Raw genomic sequence first — 23,721 nt, forward strand, 5'->3', positions numbered from 1 at the left:
TGGGTCCCAGTTCCAGGGACAGATTGAGGCCCCCCTTTCTTACCAAAGAACGTCACAGCGTGACAATCTCCGTCCCACTGTGTCTGAAACCTGGCAACCAGGAGGTCTGGTGGGTAAATCAGTAGATAGTATGAAAAAGACAAGGTGTGCCTCAGAGGTCCTGCACTTGAGCAAGCTGTCGCAAAAGTAATTTTCTCACTATTAAAGACCTCCAACGTAGTATTTTCCGAAATACTGCCTGTACCACGTGCCACGCCAGAAAGGCAACGTGAGATTAGAGAGGTTAATAAGTGGCTCAAGAACTGGTGTAGGAAGGAGGGGTTTGGGTTCCTGCAGAACTGGGCTGACTTCTCAGTTGGCTACAGGCTCTACGCTAGGGACGGGCTGCACCTCAATGGGGAGGGTGCAGCTGTGTTGGGGGAGAAAATGGCAAGAAGGTTGGAGGAGTGTTTAAACTTGGGATTGGGGGGAAAGTATTCATTTTATAGGAGAGGAAGCTATTGCAGATAGAGACCTGGGCACAAACAAGGAAGATGGGGGTGGCGGTGGCATGGGGGGTGGGATTAGAACAGTTAATAATTTAAGAAAGAATAGAGGTACAGAGAGGAACATCAAGTGCATGTATACTAATGCCAGAAGCCTTGCCAACAAAATGGACGAATTAGAATTAATGTTGTTGGAGCATAATTATGACATGGTGGGGATATCTGAGACATGGCTGGATGAGAGCCATGACTGGGCTGTTAACTTGCAGGGTTATAGTCTGCTCAGAAATGACCAAATGGATAGGCGAGGGGGAGGGGTGTGTCTATATGTAAAATCGTCCTTAAAACCCATCCTGCGTGATAATATAGGTGAATCTAATGAAAATGTAGAGTCCCTGTGGGTGGAGATAAGGGGAGGAGGAAAAAATAATAAATTACTGATAGGGGTTTGTTATAAATCTCCAAAAATAATGGAAGCAACGGAGAATATCCTCGTAAAGAAAATACATGAATCTGCGACTCAAGTAGAAGTCATTATTATGGGGGACTTCAACTACCCTGAAATAGATTGGGGAATGGAAATCTGCAGTTCCAGCAAAGGTAATCGGTTTTTGACAACTATGAGAGACAATTACCTTTCACAACTGGTTCAGGACCCAACAAGAAGGGGGGCACTGCTAGACCTAATATTAACCAACAGGCCAGACCGCATAGCAAATATAAGAGTTGGGGGTCACTTGGGGAATAGTGATCACAAAATAATAAGTTTTCATGTATCCTTTAAAAAGATGTGTAATAGAGGGGTTACAAGGACACCAAACTTCAGGAGGGCAAATTTCCAACGGATGAGAGAGGATCCTGGTGCAATTAACTGGGACGATATCCTGAGAAATAAAAATACACAAAGAAAATGGGAGACGTTTATTAGCATCCTGGATAGGACCTGTGCACAGTATATACCATATGGGAATAAACATACTAGAAATAGGAGGAAACCAATATGGCTAAATAGAGCTGTAAGGGGCGCAATAAGTGACAAAAAGAAAGCATTTAGAGAATTAAAGGAAGTAGGTAGTGAGGAGGCATTAAATAAATACAAAAAATTAAATAAATTCTGTAAAAAGCAAATCAAGGCAGCAAAGATTGAGACAGAGAGACTCATTGCCAGAGAGAGTAAAAATAATCCCAAAATATTCTTTAACTACGTAAATAGTAAGAAACTAAAAAATGATAGTGTTGGCCCCCTTAAAAATAGTCTGCGTGAAATGGTGGATGAGGATGAGGAAAAAGCCAATATGCTAAATGACTTTTTTTCATCAGTGTTTACACAAGTAAATCCCATGGCAGACAAAATGACTAGTGATAAAAATCCCCATTGAATGTTACCTGCTTAACCCAGCAGGAAGTGCGGCGGCGTCTAAAAATCACTAAAATTGACAAATCTCCGGGCCCGGATGGGATACACCCTCGAGTACTGCAGGAATTAAGTACAGTCATTGATAGACCATTATTTTTAATCTTTAAAGACTCCATAATAACAGGGTCTGTACCACAGGACTGGCATATAGCAAATGTGGTGCCAATATTCAAAAAGGGGACAAAAACTGAACTCGGTAATTATAGGCCAGTAAGCTTAACCTCTACTGTGGGTAAAATCCTGGAGGGCATTCTAAGGGATGCTATACTGGAGTATCTGAAGAGGAATAACCTCATAATCCAGTATCAGCACGGGTTTACTAGGGACCGTTAATGTCAGACTAATCTGATCAATTTCTATGAAGAGGTAAGTTCCGGACTGGACCAAGGGAACCCAGTAGATGTAGTGTATATGGACTTTTCAAAAGCTTTTGATACGGTGCCACACAAAAGGTTGATACATAAAATGAGAATAATGGGGATAGGGGAAAATATGTGCAAGTGGGTTGAGAGCTGGCTCAGGGACAGGAAACAAAGGGTGGTTATTAATTGAGCACACTCGGACTGGGTCGCGGTTAGCAGTGGGGTACCACAGGGGTCAGTATTGGGCCCTCTTCTTTTTAACATATTTATTAATGACCTTGTAGGGGGCATTCAGAGCAGAATTTCAATATTTGCAGATGACACTAAACTCTGCAGGGTAATCAATACAGAGGAGGACAATTTTATATTACAGGATGATTTATGTAAACTAGAAGCTTGGGCTGATAAATGGCAAATGAGCTTTAATGGGGATAAATGTAAGGTCATGCACTTGGGTAGAAGTAATAAGATGTATAATTATGTGCTTAATTCTAAAACTCTGGGCAAAACCGTCAATGAAAAAGACCTGGGTGTATGGGTGGATGACAAACTCATATTCAGTGGCCAGTGTCAGGCAGCTGCTACAAAGGCAAATAAAATAATGAGATGCATTAAAAGAGGCATAGATGCTCATGAGGAGAACATAACTTTACCTCTATACAAGTCACTAGTTCGACCACACTTAGAATACTGTGCACAGTTCTGGTCTCCGGTGTATAAGAAAGACATAGCTGAACTAGAGCGGGTGCAGAGAAGAGCGACCAAGGTTATTAGAGGACTGGGGGGTCTGCAATACCAAGATAGGTTATTACACTTGGGGCTATTTAGTTTGGAAAAACGAAGACTAAGGGGTGATCTTATTTCAATGTATAAATATATGAGGGGACAGTACAAATACCTTTCTGATGATCTTTTTAATCATAGACCTGAGACATGGACAAGGGGGCATCCTCTACGTCTGGAGGAAAGAAGGTTTAGGCATAATAACACGCGTGTTCTTTACTGTTAGAGCAGTGAGACTATGGAACTCTCTGCTGTATGATGTTGTAATGAGTGATTAATTACTTAAATTTAAGAGGGGATTGGATGCCTTTCTTGAAAAGTATAATGTTGCAGGGTATATATACTAGATTCCTTGATAGGGCGTTGATCCAGGGAACTAGTCTGATTGCCGTATGTGGAGTCGGGAAGGAATTTTTTTCCCCAATGTGGAGCTTACTCTTTACCACATGGGTTTTTTTGCCTTCCTCTGGATCAACATGTTAGGGCATGTTAGGTTAGGCTATGAGTTGAACTAGATGGACTTAAAATCTTCCTTCAACCTTAATAACAATGTTACTATTAAAGAAGGCTCTTGGAGGGAGTGACTGAAAAAATGTAATTGGTGACATACTATCCATGCATATGAGGTGAATAGTTAAGAAATACCAAGGAGATGATCATTTAAATGCCAAAGGAGTCCTGCTCCAAAATGACAAACTCAGAAATGGCCCTTATTTATCCAAACTCGTAAAACACAGGCATCAACACCCAGGGGGAAGAGTGGATTGCCCAAAATGGGAAACATGTAAGAGTATTATGTGGTCACGCACTACAGGAAGGGAACAGCAAGCCATAGTAACCCCAATTGAGGGATGTGTTTTAAGTGCTTTGATCAAAGAAGAGTCCAACCAGGGGGCAGATATGAAACTGATATTTGTAAAGCTTTATAGCACCCACTTTTGACAGTATCATGGCTTGTAAACACTTTTTGTAGCCAGACAAGAGTCTTTCAATTTCTGTTTGATGGATTTTCATCCATTCTTCCGGTTCTGTGAGATCCCTGGGTCATCTTGCATCCTCTGCTATTTTGAGATCTAGCCACAGATTTTTAATGATGTTCAGATCAGGGGACTGTGAGGGCCATTGTAAAACCTTCAGTTTGTGCCTTTTCAGGTAGTCTATTGTGGATTTTGACATGTGCTCATACATTTGTTGAAGCCATCCTCTTTTAAATTTCAGCTTTTTTTTACAGATGGTGTTATGTTTGCATCAAGAATTTGTTAAAATTTCAGTGAATTCATTCTTCCCTTTATCTGTGAAATGTTTCCTGTGCCATTGGCTGCAAAAAAACCCCCCAAAGCATGATTGATCCACCACCATGCTTATTGTTTGGTGAGATGTTCTTTTCCTAAACTTCTGTGCCTTTTTTTCTTCACACATACCTTCGATCATTGTGACCAAATAGTTCTATTTAAGCCTTATCGGTCCACAGAACTTGTTTCCAAAATGCATCAGGCTTGTTTAGATGTTCTTTTTGTTTATTTCTGACACTAAATTTTATGGTGAGGACGCAGCAGCATTCTTCTGATGACTCTTCCATGAAAACCATATTTGTGCAAGTGTCTCTGAACAGTAGAACAATGTACCACAACTCCAGAGTCTGTTAAATCTTTCTGAAGGTCTTTTGCAGTGAAGCGGGGGTTCTGATTTGTCTCTCTAGTAATCCTATGAGCAGCTCTCATTGAAATTTTGCTTGGTCTTCCAGACCTTATTGTGACCTACACTGTTTCTGTTAACGGCCATTTCTTAAATACATTTCAAACTGAGGAATCGGGAACTTGAAAACAATTTGTATGTTCTTATAGCCTTCTCCTACTTTGTGTGACTCCACCATTTTCATTTTCAGAGTGCTAGGCATCTTCTAAGAAGAATCCATGGCTGCTCTTTTTGGCACAAGGTTAGAGGAGGCTGGGTTTTTATAAAGCTGAGAAATTTGCATCACGTGGCCTTTCCTAACTTGCTTAACTGATCACAATAACAGTAATTTTGACCAGGGGTGCCCAAACGTTTACCTGCCCTGCCACTGTGTATGTATTTGTATGTATATATATATATGGTATGTATTTATGGTAATATTTTAATCACTGCTGGTATGTAATTGTGCATACAGCTCAAAAGGTTGTTGCATTTAACAAATGGAACTAGAATTTTAGATTTTCTTTACTGACAATGGTGCAAGTTCTCATGGGGCCGTAGCAATTTTATTGAATAGGGCACAGAAATTTCTGATGGCAGTCCTGATATGGAAAGAAACATTGGGGGGAAAAAAACAAACAAAACAGCATAGATGTACCTCACCTTATTTTATTGAAGCTGAGACGGAGAACCTGCAAGGACTTCAAGTTCAGGATGCCACGTGGGATGCTTTGAAAGTTGTTATTATCCAACAAGAGTTCATTAAGGGATTTGTAGAGGCCAAAAAATGATACGGCATGGACGCCATCATCTCGCAAATGATTGTGTGAGAGATGAAGAAATTCCAGTCCAGGTTTCATGTGAGCAAATACATAGCCGGGAATACGCTCGATCTGGTTATGATGTAGGATGACTTGTTTTGCTCCTTGAGGCAAAAATGATGGTACATGAACCAATCGATTATGGGACAAATCAAGAGATTCCACATTCCTGGGGGAGACAAAAATGGAAGTTTAGCCTGATAGTAGGGGGTATGGGGTCAAATAGGGCTCCTTGGACCCAGTTGTTGGCTCCAACTCTTTTCTTGACCAAATTTAATCTTTATATACTTTAATCACCAGACATAGGGAGGACCAACCAGGTAGAAGACCACTTTTCACAGGTTTATTGCATTTCATGGTTTTGCATTTGATTTTTGAGACTTTAAATATTTATTGGCAACACCATCTTTATTAACTGCTTTACTTATAACTGTTTGATTCTTCTCCCATTATGTGTTAGATGGTGGAGGAACTGGGGCATTTTTTACGTAAGAGAATACTCTCAAAGTTGATGTTCTTTGCAAAGTATTTCTTACAACAAGGTAAGAAATAGTGCATGTATCTCCACTTGGTGGACGTAGAAAATGTAAGTGGGTAGTAACTGTGTGTCACCAAGTTTTGAGAATTTTCTTCCGATTGCATATGCTTTTTGATTAAAGGGAATCTGTCAGCAGGTTTTTGCTATGTAGTCTGAGAGCAGCATGATGTGGGGGCCAAGACCTCGATTCCATCAATGCGTCACTGTTTGGGATGTGTGTTCCTGTTTCAATAAAATCAGTTTTTTATTAGCAGGAGATTATCACTACAGGACTAGGTGTCTTGTGCCTCCTAGTCCTGCTGCTCTGCATAACTCTGCCTATGTACAGTGTACAAGAGGGCTCAGCATTTTCAGCACTTATACACCCAAGTTTAGCTGTGTCTCTACCCAATATGTAAAGGTCTCAAACATGGGACCTCCCACCTCCCCCTCTTTAATGATTAGAAGTCTCTATATGGCATATATTTTTTTCAATAGGAAATACTCAAATCAGGACTTGATCACGTCAATGGTGGGAATTAACAATTACTTGTCTACCCTATAGATGGTTCAGTATGAAACACCACAGTAGTGATAATATGGCTAATAGTCACTAAAGGGGTTGTCCATCCACAAATTAATCGAAAAAAAAGCTTCAATGAATTATGGCCCCCGAGACTCAGTGTTCCCAGTCTCTGTGCATCTTGCTGCAGTGATGACATCATGACATGGACAAGTGACCACTGCTGACAATCATTTGCTGTAGGCTATGGCCAGTGATTACCTGCACCAGTCCCATATCCATATCCGGATGCAAGAGATAAGAGGATGAATGGCAGATCAGAAGGGTGACTATTATTCAACCAATTTTGAAAGTCTTCTTGGCTGAAAGTAAGCCATCATTTTTCATGGTCATCTCAACTATGGGTAACCAATAAAACTGGGTCCGGTATGATAAAAGAGGCTAGGGTTTCCTTAAAAAAAATTTGTGTGCTACTCAGTAGCCCTGAAGAAAGCCCGATATACTCACATGAGGTGGATCCAAGCCCGAGGGGCAATGCGGTCTTCCTGAAGCCGGTTGTTGCTCAGCACGATTACGCTCAGGTTTAGAGTTTTGTTGAGGATTCCTTCCGATACGACTTCAATGCGGTTATTGTCTAGATGCAGCTCCTGCGGCAAACAGAACACTAAATCTGAGCACTTGATCAGTGGACACACATCTGTCATGTATTAACGTGATTTCTGGGAGCCGCTGCTTCGATTTAATAACTTCGTCTATTCTAGATTAAAGTCAGACATAGAGAGAAAGTACAGATGAGATACACAAATCCACTTAGGATCAGCATTGCGTGGATGAAAGCGATACCGGCAGGGTGGTGTACCGTCTGAGTCTCTCTTAGAATCAGGATCTCCAGATTTGTTGGCAAAGACTTACGACAACCTTTATTTCACACGTGCGGTCTTAATTATTGTACTTCCACCCACAGATGAAGGAGCAGACCTCCTCCACCTACATAGGCTGAGAAAGAACTTTACTCTATTCTATATATAGTAATAGAGGTAAAATTCATTCAAACTTTGGTCCTTGAAGAATGGAGGCAGCAATCAGTGGGACTCCTGGATATTTGTCCCTAACCTTGGTTGGTTACATTTCTTATTGTGATGGTCTCTAGAAAACTGTCTCAACAAGTGTACAAGTATTAAGGAAAGATCGTGATAACCCAAAAACTACGCAAACATTGCAGTTAAAGATGTTGTTTTGTTATACAATGGCTGAAGCTTTCAGTCCTTAAAGTGAATCTTGTCAGTTAGATCAACCCTCCTAAGCTGTCTATATGGGCATGTAGATCATGGAAAGTTGAATAAAATGATACCTTGATATCTGTGATCCGATGTTTTATTTCAGAGAAATCAGTATTTTTTTTATATGTAAATGAGCTGTTAAGATCTATGGGGCAGACGTTGATTGCAACAGCTCATTAACCCCTTTACCCCCAAGGGTGGTTTGCACGTTAATGACCGGGCCAATTTTTACAATTCTGACCACTGTCCCTTTATGAGGTTATAACTCTGGAACGCTTCAATGGATCCTGGTGATTCTGACATTGTTTTCTCGTGACATATTGTACTTCATGACAATGGTAAAAATTATTTGATAGTACCTGCGTTTATTTGTGAAAAAAACGGAAATTTGGCGAAAATTATGAAAATTTCGCAATTTTCCAACTTTGAATTTTTATGCAATTAAATCACAGAGATATGTCACACAAAATACTTAATAAGTAACATTTCCCACATGTCTACTTTACATCAGCACAATTTTGGAACCAAAATTTTTTTTTGTTAGGGAGTTATAAGGGTTAAAAGTTGACCAGCAATTTCTCATTTCTACAACACCATTTTATTTTAGGGACCACATCTCATTTGAAGTCATTTTGAGGGGTCTATATGATAGAAAATACCCAAGTGTGACACCATTCTAAAAACTACACCCCTCAAGGTGCTCAAAACCATATTCAAGAAGTTTATTAACCCTTCTGGTGCTTCACAGGAATTTTTTGAATGTTTAAATAAAAATGAACATTTAACTTTTTTTCACAAAAAATGTAATTCAGCTCCAATTTGTTTTATTTTACCAAGGGTAACAGGAGAAAATGGACCCCAAACATTGTTGTACAATTTGTCCTGAGTATGCCAATACCCCACATGTGGGGGTAAACCACTGTTTGGGCGCATGGCAGAGCTCGGAAGCGAAGGAGCGCCATTTGACTTTTCAATGCAAAATTGACTGGAATTGAGATGGGACGCCATGTTTCGTTTGGAGAGCCCCTGATGTGGCTAAACATTGAAACCCCCCACAAGTGACACCATTTTGGAAAGTAGACCCCCTAAGGAACTTATCTAGAGGTGTGGTGAGCACTTTGACCCAACAAGTGCTTCACAGAAGTTTATAATGTAGAACCGTAAAAATAAAAAATCATATTTTTTCACAAAAATTATCTTTTCGCCCCCAATTTTTTATTTTCCCAAGGGTAAGAGAAGAAATTGGACCCCAAAAGTTGTTGTACAATTTGTCCTGAGTACGCTGATAGCCCATATGTGGGGGTAAACCACTGTTTGGGCGGATGGGAGAGCTCGGAAGGGAAGGAGCGCCGTTTGACTTTTCAATGCAAAATTGACAGGAATTGAGATGGGACGTCATGTTGCGTTTGAAGAGCCACTGATGTGCCTAAACATTGAAACCCCCCACAAGTGACACCATTTTGGAAAGTAGACCCCCTAAGGAACTTATCTAGAGGTGTGGTGAGCACTTTGACCCACCAAGTGCTTCACAGAAGTTTATAATGTAGAACCGTAAAAATAAAAAATCATATTTTTTCACAAAAATTATCTTTTTGCCCCCAATTTTTTATTTTCCCAAGGGTAAGAGAAGAAATTGGACCCCAAAAGTTGTTGTACAATTTGTCCTGAGTACGCGGATACCCCATATGTGGGGGTAAACCACTGTTTGGGTGGATGGGAGAGCTCGGAAGGGAAGGAGCGCCGTTTGACTTTTCAAAGCTAAATTGACAGGAATTGAGATGGGACGCCATGTTGCGTTTGAAGAGCCACTGATGTGCCTAAACATTGAAACCCCCCACAAATGACACCATTTTGGAAAGTAGACCCCCTAAGGAACTTATCTAGAGGTGTGGTGAGCACTTTGACCCACCAAGTGCTTCACAGAAGTTTATAATGCAGAGCCGTAAAAATAAAACAAAATTTTTTTCCCACAAAAATTATTTTTTTAGCCCCCAGTTTTGTATTTTCCTGAGGGTAACAGGAGAAATTGGACCCCAAAATTTGTTGCCCAATTTGTCCTGAGTGCGATGATACACCATATGTGGGGGGAACCACTGTTTGGGCACATGGGAGGGCTCAGAAGGGAAGGAGTGCCATTTGAATGCAGACTTAGATGGAATGGTCTGCAGGTGTCACATTGCGTTTGCAGAGCCCCTAATGTACCTAAACAGTAGAAACCCCCCACAAGTGACACCATTTTGGAAAGTAGACCCCCTTAGGAACTTATCTAGATGTGTGCTGAGCGCTTTGACCCACCAAGGGCTTCACAGAAGTTTATAATGGAGAGCCGTAAAAATAAAAAAAAAATTTTTTCCCACAAAAATTATTTTTTAGCCCCCAGTTTTGTATTTTCCCGAGGGTAAAAGGAGAAATTCGACCCCACAATTTGTTGTCCAATTTGTCCTGAGTGCGCTGATACCCCATATGTGGGGGGGAACCACTGTTTGGGCGCATGGGAGGGCTCGGAAGGGAAGGAGCTCCATTTGGAATGAGGACTTAGATGGAATGGTCTGCAGGTGTCACATTGCATTTGCAGAGCCCCTAATGTACCTAAACAGTAGAAACCTCCCACAAGTGACAACATTTTGGAAACTAGACCCCCTAAGGAACTCATCTAGATGTGTTGTGATATCTTTGAACCCCCAAGTGTTTCACTACAGTTTGTAACGCAGAGCCGTGAAAATTAAAAAAAAAAATCTTTCCCCCCAAAATTATTTTTTAGCCCCCAGTTTTGTATTTTCCCGAGGGTAAGAGGAGAAATTCGACCCCAAAAGTTGTTGTCCAATTTGTCCTGAGTACGCTGATACCCCGTATGTTGGGGGAAACCAACGTTTGAGCGCATGGCAGAGCTCGGAAGGGAAGGAGCGCCATTTGGAATGCAGACTTAGATGGAATGGTCTGCAGACGTCACATTGCGTTTGCAGAACCCCTAATGTACCTAAACAGTAGAAACCCCCCACAAGTGACCCCATATTGGAAACTAGACCCCCCAGGGAACTAATCTAGATGTGTTGTGAGAACTTTGAACCCCCAAGTGTTTCACTACAGTTTATAACGCAGAGCCGTGAAAATAAAAAAATCTTTTTTTTCCCCACAAAAAATATGTTTTAGCCCCGAGTTTTGTATTTTCCCAAGGGTAGCAGGAGAAATTGGACCCCAAAAGTTGTTGTCCTATTTGTCCTGAGTACGCTGATACCCCATATGTTGGGGTAAACCCCTGTTTGGGCACACGGGAGAGCTCGGAAGGGAAGAAGCACTGTTTTACTTTTTCAACGCAGAATTGGCTGGAATTGAGATCGGACGCCATGTCGCGTTTGGAGAGCCCCTGATGTGCCTAAACAGTGGAAACCCCCCAATTATAACTGAAACCCTAATCCAAACACATCCCTAACCCTAATCCCAACAGTAACCCTAACAACACCTCTAACCCTGACACACCCCTAACCCTAATCCCAACCCTATTCCCAACCGTAAATGTAATCTAAACCCTAACTGTAACTTTAGCCCCAACCCAAACTGTAGCCCTAGCCCTAACCCTAGCCCTAACCCTAATCCTAACCCTAGCCCTAACCCTAGCCCTAACCCTAGCCCTAACCCTAGCCCTAACCCTAGCCCTAACCCTAGCCCTAACCCTAACCCTAGCCCTAGCCCTAACCCTAACCCTAGCCCTAACCCTAGCCCTAACCCTAGCCCTAGCCCTAACCCTAGCCCTAACTCTAACCCTAGCCCTAATGGGAAAATGGAAATAAATACATTTTTTTAATTTTTCCCTAACTAAGGGGGTGATGAAGGGGGGTTTGATTTACTTTTATAGCGGGTTTTTTAGCGGATTTTTATGATTGGCAGCCGTCACACACTGAAAGACGCTTTTTATTGCAAAAAATATTTTTTGCGTTACCACATTTTGAGAGCTATAATTTTTCTATATTCTGGTCCACAGAGTCATGTGAGGTCTTGGTTTTTGCGGGACGAGTTGATGTTTTTATTGGTAACATTTTCGGGCACGTGACATTTTTTGATCGCTTTTTATTCCGATTTTTGTGAGGCAGAATGACCAAAAACCAGCTATTCATGAATTTCTTTTGGGGGAGGCGTTTATACCGTTCCGCGTTTGGTAAAATTGATGAAGCAGTTTTATTCTTCGGGTCAGTACGATTACAGTGACACCTCATTTATATCATTTTTTTATGTTTTGGCGCTTTTATACGATAAAAACTATTTTATAGAAAAAATAATTATTTTTGCATCGCTTTATTCTCAGGGCTATAACTTTTTTATTTTTTTGCTGATGATGCTGTATGGCGGCTCGTTTTTTGCGGGACAAGATGACGTTTTCAGCGGTACCATGGTTAGTTATATCTGTCTTTTTGATCGCGTGTTATTCCACTTTTTGTTCGGCGGTATGATAATAAAGCGTTGTTTTTTGCCTCGTTTTTTTTTTTTTTTTCTTACGGTGTTTACTGAAGGGGTTAACTAGTGGGCCAGTTTTATAGGTCGGGCCGTTACGGACGCGGCGATACTAAATATGTGTACTTTTATTGTTTTTTTTTTTTTATTTAGATAAAGAAATGTATTTATGGGAATAATATTTTTATTTTTTTTTCATTATTTTGGAATATTTTTTTTAATTTTTTTTTACACATTTGAAATTTTTTTTTTTTACTTTTTTACTTTGTCCCAGGGGGGGACATCACAGATCAGTGATCTGACAGTTTGCACAGCACTCTGTCAGATCACTGATCTGATAGCAGTGCAGGCTGCTTCACAGTGCCTGCTCTGAGCAGGCTCTGTGAAGCCACCTCCCTCCCTGCAGGACCCGGATCCGCGGCCATCTTGGATCCGGGGCTGGAGGGAGCAGGGAGGGAGGTGAGACCCTCGCAGCAACGCGATCACATCGCGTTGCTGCGGGGGGCTCAGGGAAGCCCGCAGGGAGCCCCCTCCCTGCGCGGTGCTTCCCTGTACCGCCGGCACATCGCGATCATCTTTGATCGCGGTGTGCCGGGGGTTAATGTGCCGGGGGCGGTCCGTGACCGCTCCTGGCACATAGTGCCGGATGTCAGCTGCGATAAACAGCTGACACCCGGCCGCGATCGGCGGCGCTCCCCCCGTGAGCGCTGCCGATCGCATATGACGTACTATTGCGTCCTTGGGAAGAAAAGCCCACCCCACATGGACGCAATAGTACGTCTAATGGCAGAAAGGGGTTAATATATTAACAAAAACGTGGCTTTCTCTGGAATGAAACATCAGATCACAGATATCAAGGTCTCATTTTATACAACTTCCTATGACCTGTATGCCCATATAGACTGTTTAAGAGGGTTGATCCTACTGAGAGATTCCCTTTAAAGTGCTTATGCAAATCAGTACTGGTCTGACACCTGGCATCTCCACCAAACTGATATTGATGAACTAATCTATCAAACAGCTTAGTCCTGGACAATCCCTGCAGTCCAAAAACGGGGTTCTTGATTGGTGCAAAAGTTTCCACCAAACTTAAGGTTAGGTGGCATTGTTATCTTGTTCTACTGTGCCACTATAGATGTCTAAAATGTACGTTCTACCACAGCTTGCCCTGCCCATGCACCAGGAGACTGGTTGCACCAGTAACTTAGTCTGGATTTATTTGAAACCTCCAGGGATCCTTGTTTCTGACACTGAGCATCTGCTGCAAGCATGCAATGCGCATGACACAAAACACTCTGTGAAACACTGGAAGAGCCGCCGAGCATTGTGATACATGTATTATTGCTTGTGGTCTGAGAAGTGGGAATCACGGGAATGGGAGTCCTAAAATCCAGCATGTGCGACCACCACTCCTATAGACCGTGAACTGAGTGGTGGTCGCACATGCTCACTGCCCCATTTAGAACATTGGTAGGATGCCGAGGGATCATACTTTTATCTTCTATCCTACAAATAAATGTTGTCTGTGACAAACCATCTGAGATGTTTCCACAGGTATCTATATACATAATTGTCTAAGGTGTACTTCCGTCTGTCTGTTCTTCTGTCACTGTTATTCGTTCGCTGATTGGTCTCGGCAGCTGCCTGTTACGACCAATTAGCGACGGCCACAGTCCGATTAGTCCCTCCCCTACTCCCCTGCACTCACTGCCCAGGGGCCCGCTCCGTAATCCCCTCCGCTCACCGCTCACACAGAGTTAATGATTATTATTAACCCTGTGTGTCCCCAACTATTTACTATTGATGCTGCCTAGGCAGCATCAATAGTAAAAATATGTCATGTTAAAAATAATAATAATTAAAAAAAACCTGCTATACTCACCCTCCGCTGCCTTTCTCGCTCCTCGCCACTCTCCCGGGACCGCTCCATTGCAAGCGGCAGCTTCCGGTCCCGTCCCAGGGCTGGTGTGCGACAAGGACCTGCCGTGACGTCACGGTCATGTGACTGCGACGTCATCATAGGTCCTGCTCACACCAGCCCTGGGACTGCAAGCTGCCGCTTGCAATGGAGCGATCCCAGGAGCGTGGCAAGGAGCGGGAAAGGCGGCGGATGGTAAGTATAGCACGACTTCAACGGGCTATAGGTGAGTATATGTTTATTTTTTTTAAAGTCTCTATACTACGTGGCTCTGTGCTGGGCAATATACTACGTGGCTCTGCTATATACTACGTGACTGGGCAATATACTTCGTCGCTGGGCAATATACTACGTGGCTGGGCAATATACTACGTGGCTGGGCAATATACTGTACTACGTGGCTCTGCTATATACTATGTGGCTGGGCAATATACTACGTGACTGGGCAATATGCTACGTGGCCGGGCAATAGACTACGAGGCCGGGCAATATACTACGTGGGCTGTGCAATATACTACGGTGGCTGGGCAATATACTACGTGGCTGGGCAATATACTACGTGGACATGCATATTCTAGAATACCCGATGCGTTAGAATCGGGCCACCATCTAGTCTACTATATAATTGTCTAAGGGTCACTTCCGTCTTTCTGTCTTTCCTTCTTTCTGTCACGGATATTCATTGGTCGCGGCCTCTGTCTGTCATGGAAATCCAAGTCGCTGATTGGTCGTGGCAAAACAGCCACGACCAATCAGCGACGGGCACAGTCCGGAAAAAAATGGCCGCTCCTTACTCCCTGCAGTCAGTGCCCAGCGCCCGCATACTACCCTCCACTCAGCACTCACACAGGGTTAATGCCGGCAGTAACGGACCGCGTTATGCCACGGGTAACGCACTCTGTAACCGCTGCTATTAACCCTGAGACCGCTAAGTCATCTGGGTAATTTCGCAATGCATCCTGGGAATGGAAGATGGAGGCAGCCGCGCGCGTATCGCAGGAGCTTCGCTGGATCCCAAGGGTGAGTATATAACTATTTTTTATTTTAATTTTTTTTAACAGGGATATGATGCCCACACTGCTGTATACTACGTGGGCTATGTTAGATACCGTGTGGCTGCTATATATTACATAGGCAGTGTTATATACTATGTGGACTGTGCTATATATTACATGGCCACTGTTATATACTGCGTGGGCAGTGTTATATACTACGTGGCTCCTATATACTGCATGGGCAGTGTTATATACTACGTGGCTGCTATATACTGCGTGGGCAGTGTTATATACTACATGGCTGCTATATACTGCGTGGGCTGTGCTATATATTATGTGGCCAGTGTTATAGACTGCATGGCCTGTGTTATATACTACGTCGCCTGTGTTATATACTGCGTAGCTGCTATATACTGCGTGGGCTGTGTTATATAGTACATGGCTGTGTTATATACTGCGTGGCCACTGTTATATATTGCGTGACCTGTATTAACGCATTGGGTATTCTACAATATGGCGTATATAGCAGCCACATACAGGGCCGGCTCCAGGTTTTTGAGGGCCCCGGGCGAAAGAGTCTCAGTGGGCCCCCCCTTTAACACTTACCACAGTTCATGATCGCATATAAACACAGCCATGTAGTATATAACACAGCCCATGTAGTATAATATAGCAAGCTACGTAGCATATAACACAGCCATGTAGTATATAACAGCCCACATAGCATATACAGTTAGGTCCATATATATTTGGACAGAGACAACATTTTTCTAATTTTGGTTATAGACATTAACACAATGAATTTTAAACAAAACAATTCAGATGCACTTGAAGTTCAGACTTTCAGCTTTCATTTGAGGGTATCCTCATTAAAATTGGATGAAGTGTTTAGGAGTTTCAGCTCCTTAACATGTGCCACCCTGTTTTTAAAGGGACCAAAAGTAATTGGACAGATTCAATAATTTTAAATAAAATGTTCATTTTTAGTACTTGGTTGAAAACCCTTTGTTGGCAATGACTGCCTGAAGTCTTGAACTCATGGACATCACCAGACGCTGTGTTTCCTCCTTTTTGATGATCTGCCAGGCCTTCACTGCGGTGGTTTTCAGTTTCTGCTTGTTTGTGGGCCTTTCTGTCTGAAATTTAGCCTTTAACAAGTGAAATGCATGCTCAATTGGGTTGAGATCAGGTGACTGACTTGTCCATTCAAGAATATTCCACTTCTTTGCTTTAATAAACTCCTGGGTTGCTTTGGCTTTATGTTTTGGGTCATTGTCCATCTGTAGTATGAAACGACCAATCAGTTTGGCTGCATTTGGCTGGATTTGAGCACACACTATGGCTCTGAATACCTCAGAATTCATTCGGCTGCTTCTGTCCTGTGTCACATCATCAATAAACACTAGTGACCCAGTGCCACTGGCAGCCATGCATGCCCAAGCCATCACACTGCCTCCGCCGTGTTTTACAGATAATGTGGTATGCTTTGGATCATGAGCTGTACCATGCTTTTGCTATACTTTTCTCTTTCCATCATTCTGGTAGAGGTTGATCTTGGTTTCATCTGCCCAAAGAATGTTCTTCCAGAATTGCGCTGACTTTTTTGATGTTTTTTAGCACAGTCCAGTCTAGCCTTTTTATTCTTGATGCTTATGAGTGGCTTGCACCGTGCAGTGAACCCTCTGTATTTACTTTCATGCAGTCTTCTCGTTATGGTAGATTTGGATATTGATACGCCGACCTCCTGGAGACTGTTGGTCACTTGGTTGGCTGTTGTGAAGGGGTTTCTCTTCACCATGGAGATTATTCTGTGATCATCCACCACTGTTGTCTTCCGTGGGCACCCAGGTCTTTTTGCATTGATGAGTTCACCAGTGCTATCTTTCTTTCTCAGGATGTACCAAACTGTAGATTTTGCCACTCATAATATTGTAGCAATTTCTCGAATGGGTTTTTTCTGTTTTCGCAGCTTAAGGATGGCTTATTTCACCTGCATGGAGAGCTCCTTTGACCGCATGTTTACTTCACAGCAAAACCTTCCAAATGCAAGCACCACACCTCAAATCAACTCCAGGCCTTTTATCTGCTTAATTAAGAATGACATAACGAAGAGATTGCCCACACCTTAACATGAAATAGCCTTGGAGTCAATTGTCCGATTACTTTTGGTCCCTTTAAAAACAGGGTGGTAAGTGTTAAAGAGCTGAAACTCCTAAACCTTTCATCCAATTTTAATGTGGATACCCTCAAATGAAAGCTGAAAGTCTGAACTTCAACTGCATCTGAATTGTTTTGTTTAAAATTAATTGTGGTAATATCTATAACCAAAATTAGAAAAATGTTGTCTCTGTCCAAATATATATGGACCTAACTGTAACACAGCCACGTAGTATATAGCATAGCCCACGTATCATATAACAGCCCATATAGTATATAGCACAGCCACATAGTATATAACACGGCCCACGTAGTTTATAGAACAGCCATGTAGTACACAGCACTGCCCACACAGTAGTATACAGCACAGCCCACACACAGTAGTATATAGCACAGCCCACACATTAGTATATAGCACAGCCCACACAGTAGTATATAGCACAGCCCACACAATAGTATATAGCACAGCCCACACAGTAGTATATAGCACAGCCCACACAGTAGTATACAGCACTGTCCACATAGTAGTATATAGCACAGTCACACAGTAGTATACAGCACTGCCCACATAGTAGTATACAGCACTGCCCACGTAGTATATAGCAGCCCATGTAGTATATAACACAGCCCACGTAGTATAATATAGCACAGCCACGTAGCATATAACACAGCCATGTAGTATATAACAGCCCATGTAGCATATAACACAGCCACATAGTATATAGCACAGCCCACATATCATATAACAGCCCATATAGTATATAGCACAGCCACATAGTATATAACACGGCCCACGTAGTTTATAGAACAGCCATGTAGTATACAGCACTGCCCACACAGTAGTATACAGCACAGCCCACACACAGTAGTATATAGCACAGCCCACACAGTAGTATATAGCACAGCCCACACAGTAGTATACAGCACTGCCCACATAGTAGTATATAGCACAGTCACACAGTAGTATACAGCACTGCCCACATAGTAGTATACAGCACTGCCCACGTAGTATATAGCAGCCCACGTAGTATATAGCAGCCCACATAGTATATAGCAGCCCACGTAGTATATAGCAGCCCAGCCCACGTAGTATATAGCAGCCCATGTAGTATATAGCAGCCAACGTAGTATATAGCAGCCCACGTAGCATATAGCAGCCCACGTAGTATATAGCAGCCCAGCCCACGTAGTATATAGCAGCGCAGCCCATGTAGTATATAGCAGCCAACGTAGTATATAGCAGCCCACATAGCATATAACACAGCCCAACCAGTATATAAGAGCCCATACCTTGTCCTCCCAGCCAGGCTCTGCAATCCTTAATTTCAGGTGGCAGGTGCAGCTGCACACTTCCTGCTTGGCGACGCTCAGCTCATTCTCCGGGCACTGGACGGTCGGAAGTCACTCTGCTCTGCGTATCCATGGCGACGGATTGTGGGCGGCTCTCCAGCAGCTGCAAAAGTCCCAGAGCTCTGTGCTGACTCCTCTCTCCTATCGTGCACCTCGGACCACAGATGCCTGCCTCAGGGGCCGCATGCGGGCAGCCTGCCCCTAACAACGGCCCTGAATGCCCCCCCCTGTATCGCCAGGGCCCCGGCACTTGCCCGGGTACGCTGGGTGCTGACGCCGGCCCTGGCCACATAGTATATAGCACAGGCCACGTAGTATTTGTCTGCTATATACTGCATGGCTCCTATATACTATGTGGCCTGTGCTATATACTATATGGCTGCTATATACATACATAAATACATATTCTAGAATACCCGATGCGTTATAATTGGGCCACCATTTAGTGTATGTATATATATATATATATGTATATAACTCATCTATATGGAAGAGATCTATGTAACCCTCCACCCACACTTGCCCCCACTATTTTACCACGTATGTTAGAACACTATACAGCACAGTTTTGCTAGAAAACTAAAAAAAATCCTAAATGCAGAGTTGGCTTTCCGGTGAGACATCATGGGATACGTAGACTCTACCATTTAGACTCGCAAAGGATGCCTGTTCTGATACCGTCCAAAGACAACAGGAGACGCTTTCCTCCGTGAAAAAAATAACCCTTTGCTCTGATTTTTTGGATGTGAAATACAATTCTTGTGGTTTGTAGACTTCGGCATGACTGTTTGCATTTATGCACACTCATGTACTGTACGTCCACACGTAAGATGCGCCAGTTGGCAAAGGAGATAATTGCTAACCAGGATCATGTGTTGATTCCTTTGGCCAAGACTTAAGGCTCGGATTTGGCCGCAAAAGAAAAAGTCATTCTATAAAGAGTACGGGACTATAGAGATTGTAGGGTTGTGCATGTACAGAAGCCATGTGTGGAGATCCCGATATAAGGATAGCATAAACCACTTACTTTCTTCCGCATTATTTTACTTCCCCTTGAGAGAAATTTTGGGCGTCAAACAACACAATTGGCCAGTTATTCTTAAGTCCCCATTCACATTAGAGAAACATTGGCCACGTTATTGATGAGGGCTCCTGACAGCTGACGTTGGGGAAGGTAAGGATCCAGAATGTCTGATTTTGAACTTCTGATTCTTTTCCTCTCCGAGAGGTAAACTTTCAGCAGAGAGCAGCACTCTGGTAGAGAACACAGGAGAGCTCGGCAAAGCCAGCGTTCCTGAGTAAGGGAGAGATCGTTGTTGGCCGACCGTACAGTCGTACAGTGAATTTTTACAGTATTTATGGAGGGAGCATAAAAAGCTGTACAGGAAAAGAAAGGACTATTATGGTTAGGTTCTTGGTGCGCCAACCATTTAAGAGCCCTATTAGTCTTCAAAAGGGGCTTTCCAAGACTCTAATATTTATGACCTTAGGCTCGATCACCACTGACAGATCTGTGAGGTCTGCCTCTCGCCACCCCACACCCATCATCTGATTGTAGGAGCCATGACACTCTGGTGATCACTTTGGCCACTTAATTGCCTGTGCCTGGTCCTGCAACTACTAGGGATGGCCATTACTCAACGCTTGAAGCTGTGCTTCAATGACAAATAGGTGGAGTCTGACCACAAGCACTCTTCAGTCTGCTGAATGGTGGGGTTGCCAGGATTTACATGCATATAGATGATCTAGCCACAGATAAGGTAATGAATATTAAAAATTGGAGATGTTGTGAATTGATTCACATGACCAGAACCTGGTCAACTGGCTAAGTCGTTAATCTGTGCTCGTTGGATGGGAGCCCTGAGGACCTCTTTTCGCCTCCTGACATCATTGGCTCTTCTTTGTATTAGTCAGCCTGGTACAAGGCCACATGTGTATCAAGCCGCTATGATGACATCACACTGGCCAGCCAATCAGATTACTGAAATGGCCAATGGACCTGGAGCTGCGATTCAATTTGCACCAACTCTATTAAAAACCTATTTAAAGTGTAATTCCCCAAATAGAAAGTTACCACAAATTCACAAGATTGGTCACAACTTGCTTATCACTTGGGCTCTGACAGTGGGGACCCCATCATTCACAAAAACAGGGGTTTGAAGTGCCCAGTGGGAATAAAGCACTTGCCACTCATGTTTATCCCCACTCCATTCATTGTCTGTGGAAATGGAGAAAGCAAAGCACTGTACTTGGCTATCTCTGGCGGTCACATAGAGAATGGTATTTTATCCATCCTCCCCTCCCTTATTGAGATAGTTGGGGGTCCCACTGGTCAGACCCCCACTCGATTACTAAGTTCTCACTTTGACTAGGTTATAACTTGAAATGATGATAAACCCCCTAAAGTGAAGTCCATATTTTTTCCCCCTTAAATCAATAGTACACAAGAAAATAAGAAACATTGTAATATATGTTATGAGAGAAATCTGCCTCTTTCTCCTGGACTGATCATTCATTGTCAAAATTCTCAGTTCAGAGGTAAAATCTGTTTCCACTAAATACAGACTTTCCCATTACTGAGAGAGGAGATGACAGTTGAAGCTCGTAAGGTTTCATGGACAGCTGTAATTGTAATTTGTGAAGAACTTGCAGCAGAATGTCTGTGTGTTCCTCTAGCTCCTCCCTAGAATGTCAGTGTGTTCCTCTAGCTCCTCCCTAGAATAACTGTGTGTTCCTCTAGCTCCTCCCTAGAATAACTGTGTGTTCCTCTAGCTCCTCCCTGGAATGTCTGTGTGTTCCTCTAGCTCCTCTCTGGAATGTCTGTGTTCCTCTTGCTCCTCCCTAGAATGTCTGTGTGTTCCTCTAGCCCCTCTCTAGAATGTCTGTGTGTTCCTCTAGCTCCTCCCTGGAATGTCTGTGTTCCTCTTGCTCCTCCCTAGAATGTCTGTGTGTTCCTCTAGCCCCTCTCTAGAATGTCTGTGTGTTTCTCTAGCTCCTCCCTAGAATGTCTGTGTGTTCCTCTAGCTCCTCCCTGGAATGTCTGTGTGTTCCTCTTGCTCCTCCCTGGAATGTCTGTGTGTTCCTCTTGCTCCTCCCTAGAATGTCTGTGTGTTCCTCTAGCTCCTCCCTAGAATGTCAGTGTGTTCCTCTAGCTCCTCCCTAGAATGTCTGTGTGTTCCTCTAGCTCCTCCCTAGAATGTCTGTGTTCCTCTAGCTCCTCCCTAGAATGTCTGTGTGTTCCTCTAGCTCCTCCCTAGAATGTCTGTGTGTTCCTCTAGCTCCTCCCTAGAATGTCTGTGTGTTCCTCTAGCTCCTCCTTAGAATGTCCTTGTGTTCATCTAGCTCCTCCCCTCCACAGAATTTTAAAAGCACCAACTTTCATCTCCCATCTCAGCAATGGGAAAATCTATTCACTGAATATGGATTTTAACCCTTAACTGAAAGATCAGTCAAGGAGGAGAAAGGAGCAGGTTTCTCAAGTAAGATATATTACAAAGTTTAATATTTCCACATGTACTATTCATTTATTAAATAAAAAATAAAAATACAGTTACACTTTAAGAATGTACTGTCACACAATGTTTGTTATGGGTGTCACCAAACTTCTAGGACTTGCCACTATTAGTACGTTTTTCGTAAACTTAATCTGGTAAAATCAAACTTAATTTTCACCTAGGTATGCGGTGCAAAAGTTATGTCTAATGTCACCAGATATTATTAATACGCTGCACATTTAGAGATCTGATTTTCTGTTACAGAGCTCCAATTCCCCTGCATAAACATAGATTTAAAATGTAATATTTTTCACTGTCTGCAGTCCTCGCTAGGGGGAGCTTGTGAGTCTACTGTACACTGTATTAACAATGAGTGGGCTCCATTGCTCCCCCTGGTGGTAGCTGCAGGCATCTGAATGTTCTCTTTAAGGCTATATGCACACGTTCAGGATTTTTAGCGTTTTTTTTAGCGTTTTTTCAGCCATTTTCCGATGAAAAACCGCTAAAAAAATGCTTACATAAGTATCCCATCATTTTTTATGCATTACGCATTTTTTGTGCAAGACGCTGACCTCCATTAAGAATATTAAAAAACATCAAATTTAAGATTGGTGGACCTGCACTTTAAGGCTTTTAAATATAGCACAGTATAAAAACAAAGGTGGACAATCCCACTAACATCATACCATCAAAGTCACTGTCAATCATCATCCCAGAGACATGTGGTAGGCTCCTCAGCCTTTTTTTTAGCACAGAATAAGAAATTAGAAGTACAGTACTTAAAGGATAAAGACAAGAAGTGAGTCACGGAGCGCGATCCTACACGCAGCCATTATTGCAGGGGAAGTCATAATGATTATGTTTTATTACCGGCATGTGAATGACATTCCCACATTTCTCCAAATTATGAATATGTGCTTGCTATAGGTATCATTTATAAAAGGTCATGTCGCTTATGATGTGGTGGGCGGCACATACAATGGCCTAAGCATCTAAATGTACAGGGCGGCAGCGTAAATCTGCACTGGTAAACGGGCACAAGGTGGGATTCGTTTAATATTTATATGCTCAAGTAAAAGGACACGATTGATCAAAAAGATGGATAGATAGAGGGATAGATAGTGTCATGGGTTTACCGCAACAGAGAGGGTCCAGAAGACCACTCTGTCGGATTTCTCCTACTCCTGCACGGATTAGAAACACTTCACCATTATATTAAGCAGTGCAGGTTTCTGCTAGCAGTGCAGTGGTTAATTTGTTCTGCTGAGAAATCTTGGAGGTTTTTCTGCTTCGATGGTCTCAGCTGTTCAGTGTTGACCACTCCCCTCTGCTATATACACTCGCTTCTGGCAATCGGGCATTGCCAGTGTTAGTTTCTTACTGCCTGGTTCTGGAGTTGAAGGTGTTGGTTGTTTGAGGAGGCGTTTACAGTGTTGTTCAGAAGACTGTTGCTTGATGATTTCTCTGGGTGCATATCCTTTTCCTCTCATATTTGTTTT

The 23,721-nt window shown here is 42.8% G+C and overlaps 1 protein-coding gene across 1 annotated transcript in view; it reads right to left on the reverse strand.

Annotated features, from left to right (window-relative positions):
- LOC138662541 (extracellular matrix protein 2-like) overlaps positions 1–23,721 on the reverse strand; it is a 129,013-nt gene that overhangs the window by 5,015 nt on the left and 100,277 nt on the right. The window contains exons 8-9 of the mRNA XM_069748310.1: positions 7,090–7,229; positions 5,385–5,711 (exon numbers count right to left, since the gene is read on the reverse strand). Coding sequence (XP_069604411.1) covers positions 5,385–5,711; positions 7,090–7,229 — 467 coding nt within the window. The remainder of the gene's footprint in view (positions 1–5,384; positions 5,712–7,089; positions 7,230–23,721) is intronic.

Source organism: Ranitomeya imitator, chromosome 2 (genome assembly GCF_032444005.1).
Source record: "Ranitomeya imitator isolate aRanImi1 chromosome 2, aRanImi1.pri, whole genome shotgun sequence".
In the NCBI taxonomy this organism is placed as follows: domain Eukaryota; kingdom Metazoa; phylum Chordata; class Amphibia; order Anura; family Dendrobatidae; genus Ranitomeya; species Ranitomeya imitator.